At 47.8% G+C, this 23457-nt stretch overlaps 1 protein-coding gene across 1 annotated transcript; it reads left to right on the forward strand.

The window, feature by feature from the left end:
- Window positions 1-1924: 1924 nt before the first annotated feature.
- Window positions 1925-22208, forward strand: LOC126984116 (uncharacterized). The gene is made up of 4 exons (XM_050837501.1): window positions 1925-2304; window positions 14985-18359; window positions 18798-18934; window positions 21157-22208. The coding sequence occupies exons 1-3, from the start codon at window positions 2302-2304 to the stop codon at window positions 18927-18929; spliced, it is 3510 nt and encodes a 1169-aa protein (XP_050693458.1). The 5' UTR covers window positions 1925-2301; the 3' UTR covers window positions 18930-18934; window positions 21157-22208.
- Window positions 22209-23457: the final 1249 nt, after the last annotated feature.

A 23457-nucleotide genomic window follows, 5' to 3' on the forward strand; every position in this document is an offset into this window, starting at 1 on the left:
TATCTAAATTGTCACAGGAGCAGTTAATCAAGCTCATAATGTCTCGTTTTTCAATAAATTTTTGACTAAACTTAAATTTTGCACATACGATTTCATTTGAGTAAAGCATTCCATTCATTAGTTCGGTGTGTGTGTGTGTGTGTGTGTGTGTGTGTGTGTGTGTGTGTGTGTGTGTGTAGTCACGTCCCCTTCTCTCAGTGTTACCAGACCACCCTTGTCACGCTCCTCCCCTTCTCTTCCCTTCTCCTCCCCTTCTCTCCCCTTCTCCCCACCTTTCCTCCTCCTCTCCAGCCCTCAGCCACGCCTCCCACACGCCCTCCGCCTCCTGGCCACGCCCCCAGACACCGTCACTAACCTCTTTATGTCACTAACCTCTTTATGTCGTCTACTAAACTACTTTATATATTAGCATTTCACATTAACGCGTTGCAGCAAGGAAATAAGTTGTTTACATCCTTTCCTCTCCTTCTACACGCTTACGAAAGATATAATTAACAGCGGTCTCGTGTGTGCTTGTGTTTCTTTTGTCTTTGTGTTGTAATGTGCTGTTAGTGGTAATTATGTCACTGGCTATTTTGCAGTCACTTATCTTCTTCCCCTATGCTGCACACTGGCTGTTGTTGAATTCCTACATAGTGAATCAACCATTTTTGTTGCAGAGTTAATTTGTGTATTTAAGTCTGTATTTCCAGACGCTTTTTTCTCCTATAACAATTACTTCCAAAGATCGAAAAGGAGATCAGGAAAAGGAGATAAACAAATTGTAAGTATAATAAAATGTTTCAGATGTTTCAAATGTTTCTCATGAGTGCTTTTTTAGGGTCACGGTACAGAAGAAGGGTCAAACTACCACCAGGGCCATTAAACTCCCCCTGGAAATGCCCTCACTCCTACGAAAGTCCTGTGTGTTTGGGCTCCGAAAGGTTTAATAATATGGTCCTCAGGCTCCAGACATAACATACATATAATTACCCCCCAAACAAACCCTCAACCTCACCTCTATAACTAATATGTGATTGTGTTTTTATACTTTCGATATCCTCACGCCAGCTCCAATGCATTCAAGAGGGGAAATCAAAACACCTCTCCGCTCGATTTTGACCCCTCTCAATTATTTGCAGAGTCAACATAAGCCAGCGGGCATTTCTGTCTAATTTTTACTTCTCTTGAGCTTCCTCCTTTACTGTAAAAAGAAATCACGCCACATGCTGCCCAACATATTATCCGTCCATTTGCGACCGTGGTATTTACTCGTATAATCTCTTTTAATTCCTCGTTATGTCACTAATACTACTTACTACTCACAGCCTCTCATCCCTTAACTTGCACCACGCACCCTTCACCTCCGCCTCGACACCACCACCACCAACAACAACACGAGAGGCGTCCACCCTCTCCAATGGTACTCCTAAGGTTTGTTAATCCCTCGTTATCTCTCTACATCCCCGCTACTAATATCTCTCACTCTGTAACCTGCACCATACAATCTTTACCTCCGCCCTGACACCACCACCACCGGCCCTTCACCACCACAAGAGGCGTCCATCCTCTCCCATGGTACTCCTAAGGTTTGTTAATCCCTCGTTATCTCTCTACATCCCCGCTACTAACACCTCTCACTCTGTAACCTGCACCATACAATCTTTCACCAGCACAAGAGGCGTCCACCGTCTCCTATGGTACTCACTTCTAAGCTCTATTAATTAATCCCTCGTTATCTCGCTTCTGCTATTCATTACTCACTCACACCTCTCATCCTCTAACCTGCACCACACAACCTTCACCTCCGCCCTGACACCACCACCATCACCACCACCACCAGCCCTTCACCACGACATCAATCCGCCACATCCATCAGCCTCCCCACTCAGCCTTCCCCCTCGCGGTCTCCTTCAGGCACCCTCGTCCCGCCCTCACTCTCACCTCGCCGCCCCGCCCCCGACTCCTTCCCAGTCTCACGGCACTCCACGCCCAGCTATATAACGCAAATAAGCGCCCCCAGCAGCTCAGTGCGGCAGGAGCAGGGGCTTGTGACGACCACCTGATGTGAAGAAAACGGAGCACTCGAACTCGGGCGACATCGAACTCCCAAAGAAGGAAAGACTCGCGCGGACACTGACGCAGTTGTTAACGAAGGAACCGGAGAACATTGAGGGATTACAAAGTGTTTCTGCTGACTGTGTGTGTTGATACTTGTGGCAGTTTGGAGGCCTCTTGATTAAGGGGCCCTTTTTGTGTTGCTGGAAAGGCCGGACACGAACGAACGAACACACAAGGGAACGTCTTCGGAGCCTTCAGAATATGGTTAGTGATGTGTGATGTGTGTGTGTGTGTGTGTGTGTGTGTGTGTGTGTGTGTGTGTGTGTGTGTGTGTGTTGCGAGATGCTTTCAAAACGATTATACTTACAAACACGGGGAGAAGAAACACACGAGAGACGAGTGACAGACTGACGACCTGAAAACACGAATAAAACATGATTAGGAAACGGAAATTGAAGACTGACTGACGGACTGAAAAAAAAAGCATAAAAAAAAAAATTCTGACTGACGAACTGAAAACACGATTAAAACACGATTACCAACAGAAAACGGAACTGAACCAAAGACAAATAAATCACGAGATACGACAGAAAGAGAAAGTGAGGCGTGAATGTGATGAGATGATGAGGATGACGACGGTAAATGAAAGAACGGCGACAGAAAAATGAAAATGATATGTGAACGAGCGAAGAGAGTGGCCGAGGAGGAGGAGGAGGAGGAGGGGGAGAGTCAACCAGCTGTTCACCACCTGACGCTCCGAGAATCCACTTTTACGCCCGTCACCTGCGCCTTCTTACTCTCGTTTTTCATCCCTCCCTTCTTTCTCTTTCCGTCCATATGCTTGTTTGCTTATTTGCCTGTTTATGCGTTTGTTAATTCCTCTGTCTGCATGTCTTTCTGTGTGTCTGTTTGCGTGCGTCTCTGTCTTGCGTATCTGTCGTTTGCTTTGTCTATCTGTCTGTCTGTCTACCTGTCTGTTTGCCCCCTCCCCCTCCCCCTCACACACCTGTACCCTACCCAACCTCACCTGCTCCTCATCTCATTAATCAAGCACCTGCTAACCTGATGTATATTTGTCTTATGGGAATGTGAAGCTTTTTTTTTTCTCTCATCTCATCTCATCTTCAGCTTTCCCCTCATTGCTCATCTCCCCTTCGTCCCTCCTCCCCACATCGCTATAATCTTTAATCTCCCTGTTAGTTATCCCCCTTTTCGTACCTTCTCCACAATGGTCTAACGTCTTTTAACCTCCCATACTGATAATGAAGTGTCCTTGTACGAGAATTAGCTCTGTAACTCATTCAAGAGGAAGGTATCAGGACACCTCTTCCCACGTAAATGACCGCTCTCTCGGCCACCTCTTCCGATTCTTTACAGGAGCAGCGAGTAGCGGGCTTTTTTTTATTGTTTCCTTTTTTTGTGTGCCCTTGTGCTGTCTCCTTTGCTGTAAAAAAAATAGTATTCCCCTTTCGTCCCTTCTTCTCCACAACGATCTAATGTCCTTTGACCTCCCTTACTGATAATGAGGTTTCCTTCTACGATACCTAACTCAGTGACAAGATTCCTGATTCATGCAACGCTGAAAATTGTATGTCTGTCTGAACGTCTGATTGATGGGTTACGGTGAACACACACACACACACACACACACACACACACAAGGCAGGAGAGGAAGCAAGATGGGTTAGGCATAAGTCATGACAAAACAACACACACACACACACACACACACACACACACGGCCTTGCAGAGTGAATGTGTTTGCGAGTGTCGTCGGTGTTTGCATAGTAACATTCTCATCATTTTATTGCGTCCAGGTCTGTTTTTTTTATATTTTTTGTTGTTTTTAGAGGGGGAGTTTGTTTATTTTTTTCATCTCTCTCTCTCTCTCTCTCTCTGTTCGCACGCTCGCTCGCTCGCACGCACAATACTATTTTAATCTTCTTCCCTTTCTTTCTGTCTTTCTTTATTTAACTTATTTATTTTATTTTTTTCTCGGGATGACACGCGCCGTCGTGGTCAAACTCCCATCACTTTGCTGCTCTCCTCCTCCTCCTCCTCCTCCTCCTCCTCCTCCTCCTCCTCCTCCCCTCTTCCCCCTCCTCTTCCTTCACTCCCCACATTATTATTTCCACCGTGGCCAGTCATCGTTAGCTTCCCCCACCATCAGTTCCCCTCCACTGCTGAGATTGCCACCCCTCCCCCTTCCCCCCATTGCATTAACACCCCTTCCCCCACCCCTACCCCCTCTCTCCTCCACCGCCTCCTCGCCCATTACCACTACGAGCGTTTTGAACTGTCAGGCGTCTTTATTTTCTCGTTTTCTTTATCTATTGTCTTTAAGGGGTGTCTATATTATTTTGTCAGTGTTTGAGGCGATAAGTGAATCTTTTTGTGGTGTTAGATTCGCTTGCTGGTGTTTGGAGATGTTGTTTGTGTGGTGTTTGGAGTGTCTATATTATTTTGTCGTGTTTGAGGCGGTAAGTGAATCCTTTTGTGGTGTTAGATTCGCTTGCTGGTGTTTGGAGATGATGTTTGTGTGGTGTTTGGTCTTACGTGTGATTGTGTGTTGTTTTTGATGTATGGCAGAGTTTGTTTGTTGTCTCCTCGGTGCTGGAAGACGATTGGAAGACTTAACTAGACATATATATCTTAATTATCTATCCTCTTAACCTGTTTATTTCTTTTATTTTCTACTTTCTCTCTCTCTCTCTCTCTCTCTCTCTCTCTCTCTCTCTCTCTCTCTCTCTCTCTCTCTCTCTACTCAGCACCTCCACCTCTTCCTCCTTCCACTATTTCTCTCCACCCATCGCATCCATCATCCTCATCCACTTCTCTTTACTCAGAACACCCACCATTTCTCTCTCTTCATCCATCGCATCCACCACCACCTTCCACTTCTCTCCACTCCACTACTTTTATCCACCCATAACTCCACCATCTCTTTCCACATCCCTCTCCACACAAAACATCCACCATCATCTCCTTTCGTCTTTTTTTTCTTCTTTCTCTCTAGCTCTCTCCCCATCCACATTAACTCTCTTCCACCACGTAGGCCTTCCTCATCAATTCCACATTCACGTCCATCCACTTCTTCTCTCCACATTCACCTTCTCTTTATTCTCATCACATCCACATTCACGTTCATCCACCTCTTCTCTCCCACATTCCTCGCCTCCACATTCACCTCCTTCCATCACTTCTCTCCCTCCACCCAACACATCCACCAACATTCTTTCCACCCCATCCACCTCAACACAACTCTAGGCAACACAAATCCACCATCTCACAACACAATACATTCACCCACACAGACGTTCAATTAGCATCATTAGGTCTTCTTCCACCCCTACTCCACCTCCTCTCTCCACCCTCCACCTCTTCCGTGCCCTTCCCTGTCTGTTCCCCTCTCTCCACCTCCATCCGTCCTTCTGTCTCCACCCCTCCCTCTGTTTCAACCCTCCTCCTCCTCCTCTTCTCTCTCTCCCTCTCTCTCTCATCTCACGTCCTTTACCTCACGTTGTTATAAATGGATGAAGGGGAAGGGGAAGGGTTAGATGACGGCTTATTTAGAGGAAAATATATATCAAACACGTAGAAGGTGTGACAAAACTACCATTCTCATAGTCTGTAAGGGGAGAGGGAGGTGAAAGAGGGTGAAGGGGTGGGTAATTAGCGGGGGGGGGGAGGAGGGGAAGGGGGGAAGGTTATTAGTGAAAGGATGACGAGGTGGAAGTGGGAGAAATGGGAGAAAAGTGAAGTGTGTGATGGAGGGTGAAGGGGGAGAGAGGGGTGATGAGGGAAGAAGGTGGAAGGGGAGGAAGGTAAGATGGTGGAGAGGGGAGGGGGTGCAGGGGTGATGGAGGAGAGGTATGACGGAGGTGGATTTTTGAGGGGGAGAGGAAGGTGAGGGGAGAGGAGAGAGGTAAGGTGGGGGAGAGGTGAAGGGGGGTGAAGGTGGAGGGGAGAGAAGACGGAGGTGGTTTCTTGAGGGTGAGGTGAGGGGATGATGAGGGGAGAGGGTGAGGGGAGAAGAGGGGAGGGAGGTAAAGAAGGGGTTGCTGAGGGGGGAAAGGGAGGCTAACTTAGGGTGGTGAGAGGGGGCTAAGGGGAAGGGGGGCTAAGAGGGGACTAAGGGGGGTGAAGGGGGTGAGGGGGGGTGATGGGGGGGGTAATAAGAGCAACCCCGCGATCAGGCGACCTTGCGGTGGGTAGCAATTTACTGGACCCGCGGAGGAGGAGGAGGAGGAGGAGGAGGAGGAGGAGGAGGAAGGGCGGAGACATCAATGCATCCACTAACTGACTAACGACACGTAACTTTTTATTTATTTTTTTTACTTAATATTTGTGTATGTATGTCTGTATGAAATGGTAGTAGTAGTAGTAGTAGTAGTAGTAAGGGAGGAGACATCAATGCATCCACTAACTGACTAACGACACGTAACTTTTTTTATTATTTTTTTTACTTAATATTTGTGTATGTATGTCTGTATGAAATGGTAGTAGTAGTAGTAGTAGTAGTAGTAGTAGTAAGGGAGGAGACATCAATGCATCCACTAACTGACTAACGACACGTAACTTTTTATTTAATTTTTTTACTTAATATTTGTGTATGTATGTCTGTATGAAATGGTAGTAGTAGTAGTAGTAGTAGTAGTAGTAGTAGTAGTAGTAGTAGTAGTAGTAGTAAGGGAGGAGACATCAATGGATCCACTAACCGACTAACGACACGTAACTTTTTTTTTTTTTTACTTAATATTTGTGTATGTTGTCTGTATGAAATGGTAGTAGTAGTAGTAGTAGTAGTAGATGTGGAGGTGGTGGAGATGGTGGTGGTGGCGACGGTGGTGATGGTGGTGGTGGTGGTGGTTTGACATGGTTTTGCTTAATACAGATTTGTTTATTACCAAGAAGTTTCAGAATCATACAGAAAACACAACAACAATATTTTTTTTTTTATTAAACACGTGGCGGTGGTAGGGGGAGATGGTAGTGGTGGTGGAGGTGGTGGTGGTGGAGGTGGTAGAGGTGATGATGGTGGTGGTGATGGTGGTGGTATCAAGCAGTATTACCATCCAGGACAAATGGTAGACGAATGGTAGACTTGACTAGACGTATATATCTTAATTTTCTACCCTCTTAACCTGACTTTTTTTTCTACCTCTCTCTCTCTCACTCTCTCTCTCATCAGTCACCACCAAGGAACCAGAACACACACACACACACACACACACACACACACACACACACACACACACACACACACACACACACACACACACACACACACACACTCTCACACACTTATCTTCCTTTCCTCACCGCATCAAGTGTTATGGAGCGTTGTTCAACCCATCATTGCAACGCCTCCTCTCGCATTCCTTCACGCCAATAAGTCTTTGCTTGGGGCGCCTTCACACGCTTCCAGAAAATCACATCCACTTTTCTCCTCCATGCACATTTGTCTTCAATATTTAGCTCATACGTGATCCTGTGGGCCTTTCTTTATTTTTTTTCCTTCTTATACAATTTATTTCCTTTTCATTCTCCTCATTCTTGTTTTCCCATTCATATAATTCCTCCTCCTCCTCCTCCTCCTCCTCCTCTATTCTATTCTATTCTATTCCTCCTCCTTCTTTCCTTTTTCATTCTCTTCAGTCTTCATCGTCTTTCCTATTCTCATTCACATAACTCCTCCTCATCATCCTTCTCCTCCTCCTTCTTCTTTCCTTCTCCATTCTCCTCATTCTTGTCTCATTCTCGTATTTCGTTTTCTGATTCACATAACTCCTCCTCCTCCTTCTCCTCCTCCTCCTTCTCCTCCTCCTCCTCCTCCTTTCCTTTTTCATTCTCCTCATTCTTTTCTTCATCGTATTTCATTTTCTCATTCACATAACTCCTCCTCCTCCTCCTACTTCTACTTCTATTACTACTACCACTACTATTACCATTATCACAGCTACTACTACAACTTCTACTCCACTCCATGCTATGACAACCCACACGAAAAACAAAACAAAATCAAACCACAACACAAAAAAACAATAAACACGAAAACATAACCTCAAACACTCACACATTAACACCAAACCGATCCTCAAAACAAGCAAAACAAAGGCGAAACGAGAGCGAAACACGTAACACTCCCTCCCTCCCTTGCGGCGTCTTCTGCGTGCGCTCCGGGCGGCGACGCGGGCGAAGGGCGGGACCAGCTTGGGGGTCAGTGTTACCTTGAGGTCCAATTGCGTAAGTGTGTGTCGGTGTGCCCGGAGGAGAGAGAGGGAGAGGGAGAAGGAGAGAGAAAGGAGGGGAGGGGAAGATGCGGAGAGACAGATGGTATGACTTCCCGGGAGAAAGGAGAGAGAGCAAGGGAAATTAGGGAAGGATGGTTCGTAAAGGGAAAGGGAAGGGAATGGGAGGGAGTGGTAGAGAGGGATGACAGGTGGAAGAGGGCTTGAGGAGGAGGTGGTTTGGGTTGTGGGGGGGAGACGGGAAGGTATAGGAAGAAGGAAGAATAAAGAGGAGGAAGAGGAGAGATATTAGACGGTCAGGAAATCAAGCATACAAATGATCAACGTTTAACTACAATAGCCCTGAGGAGGAGGCAGAAGAGGAGGAGACGGAGGAGGAAGAGAAGGAGAAGACGAAGAAGAAGAGATGATAAAGAGCCAAGCAAATCCAACACATGTGATAGCGTTTCATTACAACTATAATAGCCCAGAGGAGGAAGAGGAGGAGGAGGAAGAAGAGGATGATAATGATTATGAGGAGGAGGAAGAGGAGGAGGATGCGGAGGAGAGATGATAAAAGGGCCAAGCAAATACAAATCATAAACGTCACATTTACACCTAGCCCCGAGGAGGAGGAGGAGGAGGAGGAAGAGGAAGAAGAAGAGGATTTTGAAGATGACTAGGAGAAGGAGGAGGCGGAGGAGAGATGATAAAAGGGCCAAGCAAATACAAATCATAAACGTCATACTTACACCTAGCCCCGAGGAGGAGGAGGAGGAGGAGAAGGAAGAAGAGGAGGAGAAAGGAGCAGAGGATGAGGTCGGCATGGTCCCAACACCCTCAGAGCGCCATGACGTAGCAATGACAGCGGGGAAACACCAGCAAGCCAACAAGCTATTACTATTTACGATGCGCTTACCGGAGCCGCACGACACACACACAATAGTAGAGAGAGAGAGAATGACACGACACTGCCTCAACAACAACAACCTGACAAGCAAACTCAAGGAAAAGTAAAGCCCTGCAGCCCTGTCGAACCTGCCAAAAATCGCATCTCTCTCCTCTTCAAACTCGAGAAAGGAAACAAAAGCCTTTCAGCCATATATAAGACACCAAAAACTCGTATTTCTTTCCTCCCTTTAAACTCGAGGAATATAAACCCTTACAGTTATATCAATCAAACCAAAACTCACACAATTCTTTTTCCCTTCAAACTCGAGAAAGGAAAGTAAAGCCTTGCAGCCATATATATAGACACCAAAACTCGTATTTCTTTCCTCCCTTCAAACTCGAGGAATATAAACCCTTACAGCTATGTCAATCAAACCAAAACTCACACAATTCTTTTTCCCTTCAAACTCGAGAAAGGAAAGTAAAGCCTTTCAGCCATATATATATAGACACCAAAACTCGTATTTCTTTCCTCTCTTCAAACTCGAGGAATATAAACCCTTACAGTTATATCAATCAAACCAAAACTCACACTATTCTTTTTCCTTTCAAACTCGAGAAAGGAAACAAAAGCCTTTCAGCCATATATATAGACACTAAAACTCGCATTTCTTTCCTCTCTTCAAACTCGAGGAATATAAACCCTAACAGCTATGTCAATCAAACCAAAACTCACACTATTCTTTTTCCTTTCAAACTCGAGAAAGGAAAGTAAAGCCTTTCAGCCATATATATATAAACACCAAAGCTCGCATTTCTTTCCTCCCTTTAAACTCGAGGAATATAAACCCTTACAGTTATATCAATCAAACCAAAACTCACACAATTCTTTTCCCCTTCAAACTCGAGAAAGGAAAGTAAAGCCTTGCAGTCATATATATATAGACACCAAAGCTCGCATTTCTTTCCTCCCTTTAAACTCGAGGAATATAAACACTTACAGTTATATCAATCAAACCAAAACTCACACTATTCTTTTTTCCTTCAATCCCGAAAAAAAAAAAAAATAACCCTTCCTGTCATAACAACCAAACCAAAACTCACAATTCTTTTTCCCTTCAATCCCGAAAAGTTAAACTAACCCTTCCATTCATAGCCATCAAAACCAAACCTCAAGATTCTTTTCCCTTTCAAGCTTGAGGGAAAACGAAGCCTTCTATCCATATAAAAAACACCCCACCTCACATTTATCTCTTCCTTTATATCATGGAGAATAAAAACAATGCCTTATATCTATATCAAACACACCAAACCTCATATTTATATCTTCCTTCTTACGTAGAGAATACATATAAGCCTTTCATCCATATCAAATACACCTAAACCTCACATTTCTCGCTTCCCTTCAAACATAGAGAAGAAATATTAACTCTTCAAACCATGTCAGACAAACCAAAACTCACATTTCTCTTCCCATTGAGCTCAAAGAGAAAAACAAAGCCTCTTTACTACCATATCACAAAAGCCAAAACTAATATTTCTCTTCTTTTTGAGCTCGAGGAGGGAAACAAAGCCTTACTTCCATATCACAAAAGCCAAAACTAATATTTCTCTTCCTTTTGAGCTCGAGGAGAAGAACGAAGCTTTACTATATACAATTATCAAATAAGCCAAAACTCATATTTCTTTTTGAGCTCGAAGAGGAAAACGAAGCCTTACAACCATAACATAAAAGCCAAAACTCATATTTCTCTTCTTCTTGAGCTCGAGGACAACAAAGCCTTACTACCATCTCATAAAAGCCAAAACTCATATTTCTCTTCTTCTTGAGCTCGAGGAGAACAAAGCCTTACTACCATCTCATAAAAGCCAAAACTCACATTTCTTTTCCTTTCAAATTCGCGAAGATAAACTGACCCCTTACAGGATATCTAACACACCAAAACACACATTTATCTCTTCCCTTCAAACACGAGTAGGAAAAACCGCTCAAAGAAATCAAACCTCGCATTTCTCTTCCCTTCAAACTCGAGAAGGAAAACAAACTCCACCTCCCTGTCTCGTAGCGGGGCGGGGTGGAGGGAACACTCAACCCCACATCCATCACCGCAACACCCCCGTTAAAGGCCGCTAACAAGGCAACGAGCGGCGGTAAAGGCAGAAGAGGAGAAAAACTTTGCTCCCAAATCTAATAAAGAGCCGGCGACGCTAATTTCCGCGGTGTGGTGGTTAGTTAACACGCCCGTAGTCAGACGTTAACATCTATCTGCCCTCCAAACACGAGAAGGAAAATAAAGTCTTACATTCACAGCAAACAAATCTAAGCTCATATATCCCTTCCCTTTAAACACGAGAAGGAAAATAAAGTCTTACAGTCATAGCAAACAAATTTAAGCTCATATATCCCTTCCCTTTAAACACGAGAAGGAAAATAAAGTCTTACAGTCACAGCAAACAAATCCAAGCTCATATATCCCTTCCCTTTAAACACGAGAAGGAAAATAAAGTCTTACATTCACAGCAAACACATCCAAGCTCATATATCCCTTCCCTTTAAACACGAGAAGGAAAATAAAGTCTTACATTCACAGCAAACAAATCCAAGCTCATATATCCCTTCCCTTTAAACACGAGAAGGAAAATAAAGTCTTACAGTCACAGCAAACAAATCCAAGCTCATATATCCCTTCCCTTTAAACACGAGAAGGAAAATAAAGTCTTACAGTCACAGCAAACAAATCCAAGCTCATATATCCCTTCCCTTTAAACACGAGAAGGAAAATAAAGTCTTACAGTCACAGCAAACAAATCCAAGCTCATATATCCCTTCCCTTTAAACACGAGAAGGAAAATAAAGTCTTACATTCACAGGCTCACAGCAAACAAATCTAAGCTCATATGTCCCTTCCCTTTAAACACAGAGGATAACCAACAGCAAGAGTAATGAGTGTGGTGATAAGAACGACACCAATTAAGATAATAATAATAGTATTAGTAACAATAATAATAAATCAGTCTGGGCGGGGCGATCGGGGAGTTCCCTGGTCATAGCGCTGCCATTTTTCTTTATTTAATGTTTACAGAATATTTGATACACTCTGTGGGTTGTATTATTAAACATTTCGGGGCCCAGATACACTTATTTGACATGGCTTTGGTAGGAGTTGTGGGCATTTCCATGGGTAGTTTTATGACCCTTGTGGTAGTATTTCCTCGACACCTCTCCTCCCGAAATTGACCTCTCTTTTTGGCCATTCCTATATACTCTATTCGGGAGCAGCAAGTAGCGGGCCTTTTTTTCATTATTATTTTTTTTTCACGCCCTTGAACTGTCTCCTTTCTAGTAAAAAAAAAAAAGTTTGACCCTTCTGCACCATGAAAGTGAAAAAAACACTCATGAAAATCCGATTAATCTCCTTTTCTGCCTTGGGAAACAGTTGTTGTGAGAGGTGGAAGCGTCTAACACACCGACCACATTTCAAATAGTACGTAGGTTACATAATTAAAAGGGAGAGCGTGACGTACTGGGGGTGACGCGGCACAGTAGCAGAAGTTCGGGACCCACCCAAACCGACTTCATATTTGTGTCGGACTCACCGTTGCCAGATTATCGATTTGAGCAAACGACAATGATGCGTAGTAGTAGTAGTAGTAGTAGTAGCAGTAATAATAGTTGTAGCAGTAATCGCAGTGTCTTGGTGGCATGTGTGTGAGGGCCCGTCGTGGCTGGGGGGTCGGCCCTTCCCTCCCCCCAACCCAGCACAGCCTTGGCGTCGCGGTGGAGGTAATGGCTCACTTTCCCTCCGCTCCCCGAAGTCATCACAGTTTTTAACCTCAAGATAACGAGGAGAGAAAAAATGACACGCGACTCTATGCAAATAAGGAAGGCCACGGTCATGCGCCTCTCTGGGAAAACACGAATTCCACGCGGGAAGATTAACCGCGGGAAAAAATTAGCCAAACACAGCACCTGGTTGCGACACTTGTTCCCTGTTCTTCCCGTCCCTTCCCTTCCATTCTCTTCCCTTCCCTTCGCTCCCCTCCCCTCCCTTCCCTTCCCTTCCATTCTCTTCCCTTCCCTTCTCTTCTTTCTTTCCCTTCTCTTCCTTTCCCTTCCCTTCCCTTCCATTATCTTCTCTCTTTCCCTTCACTCCCCTCCCCTCCCCTTCCCGTCCCTTCCATTCTCTTCTCTTCTCTTCTCTGCTCTCCTTCCCTTCCCTTCCTTTCCCTTCCCTTCCCTTCCCTTCCCCTCCCTTCTCTTCTCTTCTCTTCTCTCCTCCTTTTAAATTCTCTTATCTTCTGTTCTGTTCTCTTCTCTCCTCTTCAAATCTCTTCCCCGCTTCGCCAGGCCGTGGACGATGAAGGGGCACAAGATTGGTTTCCTCAGTTCACATGTTTGAAAAGACTCTCGTACAAATTGCTGGGCTTTTTATGGACATTTTTTTGATCCCAGTGATAGTTTTACTCGACCTCTGCACCACGAACGGGAAAATCACCTACGACGACCCGGTTAGTGTTCTCTGAGGCCTTGGAAAATAGTCGTAATGTGAGCCCGATACGTTTAATTAAGGATCTGAACCTTTGAGTATCACGTTAGAGGTGTGTTAGAATGTTAGCTTAATCCTTCTTAGCTTTGTTTGTCTCCCTGAAGAACGCCGAAATGACTTAAGACGAATCAAGTCACGAATTAACGATATCTCTCTCTCTCTCTCTCTCTCTCTCCTACCCTTTCCTTTTCCCTTTCTTCCTTCCTGCAACTTATCAACCGTCCCTATCTCCTTCCTCTCTCTCTCTCTCTCTCTCTCTCGCTCTCTCCTTGCGGTTTTCAATATCTGCATCCCACAAAAGGTCGCCCCCCGCCCCCTTCCTTCCTTCTTATGCTCGACTCGCGGGCTGCAGGGAAGGACGTCTGATGCTGACTGACCCACTTGCTTCCGTCTTCTTCCTAACCTTCCTCCCTTTCACCAAACGCCGCTGACTCGGTTCTGAACACTAAGTGGATGCGATTACAAAAACAGAAGAGGGACGGTGAGTTACTACGAGCAACAGTTGGTTTGATTTGAAAGTGAGAGGCAGCAGGCGGATGTCAGGCGATGCGCATTGGGCGGTGTCGGTCGGCAGCGGCGTGGTTGAAATTGTACCAAAAAAAAAGAGAAGAGCATCAGGAGTTGATTAGACTAGGAAACGGAAAGTGATTGAGGCGGTGGGGAGTGGTGATACATGCTAGGAGGGCGAGGGTGTTGGAGGGGCGAAGGAAGGGAGGCTCTGAGGGAGGGAAAGGAGGGAGCGGCACCGTGTGGTCAGCGTGGCGGGGCCGTCGACCACAACACGCCGACGGCTTTCACTGCCTCTGCGCGTGGAACATCAATGAGCCATCAAGCATATTTACCACCGTTTTTGCATTACGGTACTTCACACCCACCCACATCCACCCACTCACCCACCCACACCAACAACCACCCACATCCACTCACCCACCCACCCACACCCACAACCACCCACCCACACACTCTCACACGCACCAGGAACAAGCAAGCAAAATGTGGTCATCTCAGCATCCCATTACGAAGTCTTAACCGTAATGGATGCTGTTGACGAGAAGCAAATAAGTGAGTTTCTCCTCGGTAATGGCGGAGGGATGTGTGTGGATGGCTTGGTGAGGGAGGTGAAACTCGCGGCGAGGACGAATTAAACGGCCATTAAACACTGCATGAGGTTTGGGAACACTCGGAAGGCGGACGGCGCACGATTTTCACCCTAGCAACTAATCACCCTGTTCCTGGTGGCGTGTGGCTCATGTGGTGTGTTCTGTGTGTGTTGCAGGAGCGGTGGTGGGCGGCGGTGGCCTGTGTGGCGTCCCTGGCGGCCATCGGGACCCGCGGCGACAACCTGGCGTTCGGGAGCGGCCGCATCACGCTGGACGCCGAACAGGTGGGCTTCCCGACGCGAGGGTTCGACGATGACGCCTTCACCCTGGACCTGCCCGAGCTAACGCCCTCCCAGCTGGGCTTTCCCGACGTTGACACCTTCGAGGAGAACAGAGACACAACGCCACTCAGGAGGAAACGGAGGAGGGCGGACAAGCTTGGAGGAGGAGGAGGGGGCCACCACCACCAAGACATGGCCCATATCCCCCTCTCGGTGCACTTCCCCCCCATCCTGCCGCATTCCAGCCCCCTCACCCCGGGCTACTCCTACGACGCTCCAGGGGGTTATTCCTACGACGAGCCCGCTGGCTACTCCTACAACGAGCCCTCGAGAGGTGGCTACCTTCCCCCGAAGACGCAGTACAAGGCGCCGGACGCCGGCTACCAGGCCCCCAAGGCGGAGACCAGCTACGAGGCTCCTAAATCTGACTACGTAGCCCCCAAGGCGGAGACCAGCTACGAGGCTCCCAAGTCAGACTACGTAGCCCCCAAAGTTGAGTCGGCTTATGTAGCCCCCAAGGCTTACATACCCCCTAAGGTGGAGGCAGCCTACGTAGCCCCCAAAGTGGAGGCAGCCTACGTAGCCCCCAAGGCAGAGACAAGCTACGTAGCCCCTAAGGCAGAGACGAGGTACGTAGCCCCCAAGGCAGAGACGAGCTACGAGGCGCCCAAGAGCAAGTACCTTCCGCCGACGCACTACGGGGGCTACAGCATCCGCGACCCCTCCTACTCCACCACCATCCGGCCGGGCTACGTGCCGCCCGCCACCACGCCCTACGCCGAGGACATCACGCTGCTGCCGGAGTACAACTACGTCCACTGGCTCAATAAGGGCGCCCACGGCCACGCCCCGCCCAAGTCCAGCTACGACGAGCACAAGGAGCCCGACGGTTACGACTACAAGGAGCCCGACGGTTACGACTACAAGGAGCCCGGGGGCTATGACTACACCCCGCCCAAGACAGAGTACAAGGCGCCTGAGCCAGCCTACAAGGCCCCGGAGCCAGCCTACAAGGCGCCCGAGCCAGAGTACAAGGCGCCGCCCAAGTCCAGCTACGACGAACACAAGGAGCCTGCTGGCTACGACTACAAGGAGCCCGGGGGCTACGACTACAGCCCGCCCAAGACGGAGTACAAGGCGCCTGAGCCAGAGTACAAGGCGCCAGAGCCGGAGTACAAGGCGCCGCCCAAGTCCAGCTACGACGAACACAAACCAGCCGGGTACGATTACACCCCCCCCAAGACGGAGTACAAGGCACCTGAGGCATCCTACAAGGCACCAGAGGCATCCTACAAGGCACCAGAAGCATCCTACAAGGCACCAGAGGCATCCTACAAGGCACCTGAGGCATCCTACAAGGCACCAGAGGCATCCTACAAGGCACCAGAGGCATCCTACAAGGCACCAGAGGCATCCTACAAGGCACCTGAGGCATCCTACAAGGCACCAGAGGCATCCTACAAGGCACCAGAGGCATCCTACAAGGCGCCAGAGCCAGAGTACAAGGCGCCGCCAAAGTCCAGCTACGACGAACACAAGGAGCCGGCAGGGTACGACTACAAGGAGCCCGGGGGCTACGACTACAGCCCGCCCAAGACGGAGTACAAGGCACCAGAGGCATCCTACAAGGCACCAGAGCCAGCCTACAAGGCGCCAGAGCCGGAGTACAAGGCGCCGCCCAAGTCTAGCTACGACGAACACAAACCAGCCGGGTACGATTACACCCCCCCCAAGACGGAGTACAAGGCACCTGAGGCATCCTACAAGGCACCAGAGGCATCCTACAAGGCACCTGAGGCATCCTACAAGGCACCAGAAGCATCCTACAAGGCACCAGAGGCATCCTACAAGGCACCAGAGCCGGAGTACAAGGCGCCGCCCAAGTCTAGCTACGATGAGCACAAGGAGCCAGCAGGCTACGACTACAGCCCGCCCAAGACGGAGTACAAGGCACCTGAGGCATCCTACAAGGCGCCAGAGGCATCCTACAAGGCACCAGAGCCAGCCTACAAGGCGCCAGAGCCGGAGTACAAGGCGCCGCCCAAGTCTAGCTACGACGAACACAAACCAGCCGGGTACGATTACACCCCCCCCAAGACGGAGTACAAGGCACCTGAGGCATCCTACAAGGCACCAGAAGCATCCTACAAGGCGCCTGAGGCATCCTACAAGGCGCCTGAGCCGGAGTACAAGGCGCCACCTAAGTCTAGCTACGATGAGCACAAGGAGCCAGCAGGCTACGACTACAGCCCGCCCAAGACGGAGTACAAGGCACCAGAGGCATCCTACAAGGCACCAGAGGCATCCTACAAGGCACCAGAGGCATCCTACAAGGCGCCTGAGGCATCCTACAAGGCACCAGAGGCATCCTACAAGGCACCAGAGGCATCCTACAAGGCGCCTGAGGCATCCTACAAGGCACCAGAGGCATCCTACAAGGCACCAGAGGCATCCTACAAGGCACCTGAGGCATCCTACAAGGCACCTGAGGCATCCTACAAGGCACCAGAGGCATCCTACAAGGCGCCTGAGGCATCCTACAAGGCACCTGAGGCATCCTACAAGGCACCAGAGGCATCCTACAAGGCACCTGAGGCATCCTACAAGGCGCCTGAGCCGGAGTACAAGGCGCCACCTAAGTCTAGCTACGATGAGCACAAGGAGCCAGCAGGCTACGACTACAGCCCGCCCAAGACAGAATACAAGGCGCCAGAGGCATCCTACAAGGCGCCAGAACCAGAGTACAAGGCACCCGAGCCGGAGTACAAGGCCCCTGAGCCAGAGTACAAGGCACCAGAGCCAGCTTACAAGGCCCCTGAGCCGGAGTACAAGGCGCCCGAGCCGGAGTACAAGGCGCCGCCGAAGACCAGCTACGAGGAACCCAAGGCTTCCGGCTACGATTACACGCCGCCGAAGACGGAGTACAAGGCGCCGCCCAAGTCGAGCTACGAAGAGCCGGAGTACGACATTGAGTACAAGGTCGCCGGGAGGCGCCCGCCGCAGGTGGCCTCGTACGGCGGCGTGCTGCATAGGGCCCACACCTCCCCCTACATGCCCGACCCCACCGTGTACCCCGCCGAGGACCACCCCGCCGCCGCCCCTACCACCGGCTACGCCACCCCGAAGCCCGACTACGCGGCCCCGACCTCTGCCTACTCCCCCTCCGGCTACAGCTACTCGCCGCCTACAGGGGCGTTCGGCGACGTCCAGCGAGTGTACGGCGTGGGAAGCCCCATCCCCGTGTACGGCCCCCCGACGCTCCCCCACCGGGTACGTGCACACACACACACACACACACACACACACACTACTAATCAGGTGTATGTACGAGTATGTCAATAGTAACACCATTCATTTTCCCCTTCTGATATACATACTTCGCAATCTTCAGTCTTCATATTTTCCATTCTGGTGTACAGCCTTTATTTACACGGGTGCTGGAGTGTGGAATAAGCTTTAAATAACCTTTCTACTATAATTAGCATCTATTATCTTTATATTTATTTATCTAGCTTTCCCGCATTCGAGTCCTAAGTTCTGTGCTCCAAGTTCTAAAAAAGTAGTGTTCTGCGGTCTAAGTTCTAAATTAGTTCCAAGTTCTAAAAAAGTAGTGTTCTGCGGTTAAGTTCTAAATTAGTTCTAAGTTCTAAGTAAGCAATAAGTTCTGTGCCCTAACCCGCCAAGCTCTTCCTTTCCCCCCGTCGCCAGGTGCTGGACCCGTACGCACCTGCCGCCGACTACTTCTACGAGGACTACCCGCTCAGGCGCCGACGACCAGGCAGGAGGCGACGACCGGGCTTCGGACGGTTCCGAGGCAGATACTACCGGCAGGCTGAATAGAGCTCGTAAGGATCGGCTGCAGGGTGCGGGGTGCCGTGTGTTTCCTGAAGGCGCTGTGATATCAAAACGGGGAGAGGGACGAAGGGGGATGTTATAAAGTTAGAATACGTTATAGCTGCGCGTGGCCTCAGTGCTCCTCCTCTGTAACTAGATACGTGAAAACAGGGAGAGAGAGAGGGGGAGGATGAAAAGCTTGAGCATACGCTTTAGCTGCGCGTGGCCTCAGTGCTCCTCCTCTGTCACTAGATACGTGAAAACAGGGAGAGAGAGGGAGGGGGAGGATGAAAAGCTGGGAGCATACTGTATAGGTGCGCATGGCCTCAGCGCTCCCCTCCGTAGCATTAGCCCTCGAGTCTGTGGTGGGGAAGGACGAGAGGATATAGCTAGCGAGAGGATTTTTCTTATAGTTCTCCCCCGCGTTAATGACATATATATTCTGCTTTAGTTTAACATATTATCCACGTTGTGTAAATATTGTTAAGTTAAGGGTCGGGTTTAGCTTTTATTTTTTTACTGATTAATGGTAGTGTGAGGAAGCAACAGTGACCCCCAGCTTATTTTTTGTTCCTCTTTGGTTTGAGCCGCGTCCCTTGAGTTGGGTTCTTAATAATTGTCACGCTGAGGTAAAAAAAAAAAAATGTTAGGTGTGTGTTTTGTCGTTTTGTTTGTTGTTGTCATCCAAAACACACCATGAATCCACCCGACAGCCTAAGCACACTCACCCACTCACACCCACACACCCACCCACTCCCACACCCACTAAAAAAATAATGCTGAATAATCTGTACACATTTATTAGTTTTTTTTTTTTCTGTGTCAAAACCACACCCAACAAACCACCCACTCATCCACCCCCCCACACGTAGGTAACCCCCCACCCCCACATTTTTTCTTTAGCATAACCACCCCACCAAGTCCCCCCACCTCCTCCTCTCCCCCTCCCCAACACATTTCTTTTCTCCATCTCTATCTTTTCTTTATTTTAAACTGATTTTTCTTCGCCAAATCCACACCCATTAAGCTATCTCTCTTTCCCTCCCTCTAAGTGGATATTTTTTTTCTACATCACAACCACATCCACCAAGCTACCCCCTTTCCCTCCCCCCTAAGTGGATATTTTTTTCTACATCACAACCACATCCACCAAGCTACACCCCTACACACATTTTTCTTCATCCAAGCCACACCCTCCCTCCCCTCTCCCACCCCTAATCGGATGACACAACAAACATGACGCCTTTATAAGTAGTGATAAAAGTGAGCCCCAAGCGAGGACTCAAAGAACGTGACTCCGCTACGTGAAAGGAACAATATAGCGGACACGCCTCAACTCCCACCCTCTAATGGCGTATAGGCGTTTCCCTCCCCCAGGAGACGCCGCACCCCAGGCTGGGGATCACTGCTGCCAGGCGGGGGAAATAAGCCTCCACGAATAGCTTGTAGGGAATAAATGATAATCAGAGTTGTACATACGCTCGTGGCGGGGCAGCGCAGCCTTTAATTTGCTGAACCACTGAGTGCCAAAACTACGGCGCTTCTGTGATTGTGATCCCTGCACGACCCACATGGCTACTGCTGCTTCTACTACTGCTATTACCACTACTTCTACTACTACTCTTATGAAGACGACGACGATGACGCAGCAGCGATGACAACGACGACGCTTTTGACAAGACGGCGAAAGTTGATTTACCGAGTCGTTTGAACCTTCAGAGAGGAAGAACATTGTGCTCGAGACTTCAATCCTTTTTTTGTGTGTGTGACTTTCAGTTGAAGTAAATCATGATACTGGCAGCATTTTCATTCTGTAAAGTGCCGCAAGTTGTATATTTACGTGCTTATTAGAAACGGACTGAAAATTTCCAGACAATTGATACTTGTGAAGGAAATAATACCTTTGAGATGCAGGAAAATACGGAGTGAAAATCTAAGAACATCCTCCCTGACGAAACGACCATCAGACAGACAGACAACCCTTGAGGCCCCGCACCACCCCAGGGTAAGGCAGACGGTCCCTCGCACAGCTCTCATCTCGCTGACCACCACCATTACACGAGCATGCTTGTTTGCTGTTCACTTTGATTGTATCCTTAGTTTAAGAAGGATTCATCAAAGGCTTTCTACTCAATTTTCAAAATAGCTTTCACTCGATCATGAGAACATAAGGTAAGAAAATCAAGTTTAACCAACATGAATATTTATTAAAGCATTGCTCTCCCTGCCCCAGCCACCCTCTGGCCCGTGACCGCCCACCCCACCTCCGCCGCCACCGACCCGCCCTGCCACGCCCTGCCGCCCCCAGCAGCAGGCTGCCTGCCAGGGCAGCTCTGGCGGACCTCGTAGTATCCACCCCGCCGCCGAGCCCTTGCCGGGCTACGACGGGATGAAACTATTCTAGTGACCTTTGGTGACGCCATGTTTGTCAAGTGTTAATCAGCTGTAGCGCCGAAGCCTTTCGGTGGTTCTCTTTACACGACACACACCCATCAGGAGCAGGCCGAGGAGCCACGAACATGAATCTAGAGGAGCCTAAGGAATATTAAGCCATATAATGTCACAGTTTGAATCACTAAGAATTCGGACATTCTTAATGATAATGTTAACACGAATTTCTTAGTTCAAAAGATTTACTTTCTTTTGCCCTCATACAACATGCACTGTGCCGAGGTGAACAGCTGCTCCACACCAAGCCAAATTTATGACTAAGTGAGCTCGGTTCATCTATGCTTCTTTTACATCAGGATTTTGACGTGGGGTTCTATTAAGTGTTCTAAAGGTCTTATGAATCAGCCCTGCAATAGGATTCTTTTTCTTAAATATTTTTCTCTTGTTCCTTAGACATCGAATCAGCCCCGTATGAGGAAGTTTTCCCCATATTTCTTTCTTTAGTCATCCTTTCACAGTGGCTCAGAAAACAGTTCCAAAGGTAACAACTTATTCCCACCTAACTATAGGACTTTAGTTTTAGTTGGCCAAGTACCCATCACCTGTTCCCTTGTCTTCTTGCTTCTTGATGATACACTATTATGAACCTAGTGATACCCTAACAGACTAGGCTAACCAAAATTTAATGATACAGATTTTTGTTCGTGTAAAATCTGGTAATTCTGGGTAAACGCTTGATGGTGATTAGAGTTAAAAACCATTTGGATAATTGCTCCTGTATACTGCTCATTAACAAGCTACTCTCCCCTCCCTCTTGTAGCTAAGCAATCGTAGATGATGTATTGTGCTAACGTTGTATTTATTATAGAATATTATTTATGAATACATTAACAATACCAAAGTGTATTTGAATCAACCCTTACGTTAACCAACCATACTTACTCTTAACGAAGTCTTGGCGCATTACACCAACCACTCACAGGTACAATACTGAAAATTACATTCGTTCTGTAGTGGTGGTGATAATGGTGACGATAGTGAATATGATAATGAAGATATAGACGGTAGCCAGCGGTAAAGATAATTGGCGTAATGAAAGGATTTTTTTTGCAACAAAGGAGACAGCTCAAGGGCACAAAAAAAGGAAACAATAAAAAAAAAAGCCCGCTACTCGCTGCTCCTAAAAAAAAAAAAAGAATCAAAAGAGGTGGCCGAAAGAGAGGTATTGGTCAAGGCAGTGCCAATGATGATGATGATGACGGTAATGATGATAATTATAACACCGTGCACGAAGACTCAGGGCAATATAGGAGATAATGACAAGAACTAATGACAAATGCAATGATCCGGCGACTCTCCTCTCCCTCTTCACTATAAATTAAGTGAAAAATGCAAGTTGGAAAAGTTAATTATTAAGACAAGGCCAATGACCACGTAAGACCATCAACCATGCAATGATGCCAAGGGACAGTTTTACAATCCAATACAGCAAGTGTGTCAGCTCTCCAACCAGACACAAAATACGACGGAAATTCCTTGTAGCTCCAGTGTTTGGCGTTGATAGAAAAATGTGGAGGGAATTTTAGAATATCACACAGGAAATCTCTTTATTAGTATCTAGTAGTGAGTAGAAATAACGGATCATTGTGGAGATTATAGCTTGATTTGGGCGCTTACAATGACTGTGTTGGACTGTCGAACTGGCCACAAGTCTGCGAGTCCCTCCCTCAAAGATTGTGCAAGGCTACGTGACACCGGCTTTAGCTCCAAACACGGCCGCTGTGGAGACAAATTCGATCGCTAACTATACCTTACACCTTTTTTTACAGCAAGGGAAGCAGCTCAAGGGCAACAAAGACAAAAAAAGTTCACTAAGCTCTACTCCAGGAAAATAAACATAGAATGAAGGCATAGAAGAAAGGTTTGCTTGATTCATAGTTTATTGTTCCAAGTAAACAACATAGGAGAATGGAGGAGCATAAGGTAATTTTCGGAAGGAGAGGCGGCTTGATACTCTCTATACTCTCCTGCAATGTATCGCTTGCGCCACCTACCAGAGGGTTGTCCAGGCCCCGCCACGCCTCGCCACCGCCCAGGGCCACGCGCTGCACACGACACTCGCGGCGGAAGAGTGACTGAGAGA

Source organism: Eriocheir sinensis, chromosome 56, assembly GCF_024679095.1.
Source record: "Eriocheir sinensis breed Jianghai 21 chromosome 56, ASM2467909v1, whole genome shotgun sequence".
Classification (NCBI taxonomy): Eukaryota; Metazoa; Arthropoda; class Malacostraca; order Decapoda; family Varunidae; genus Eriocheir; species Eriocheir sinensis.

Coding starts and splice junctions, on each gene's coding strand:
- LOC126984116 (XM_050837501.1), top strand. Junction 18,360..18,797: donor CCCCGACGCTCCCCCACCGG/GTACGTGCACAC, acceptor CCCCGTCGCCAG/GTGCTGGACCCGTACGCACC.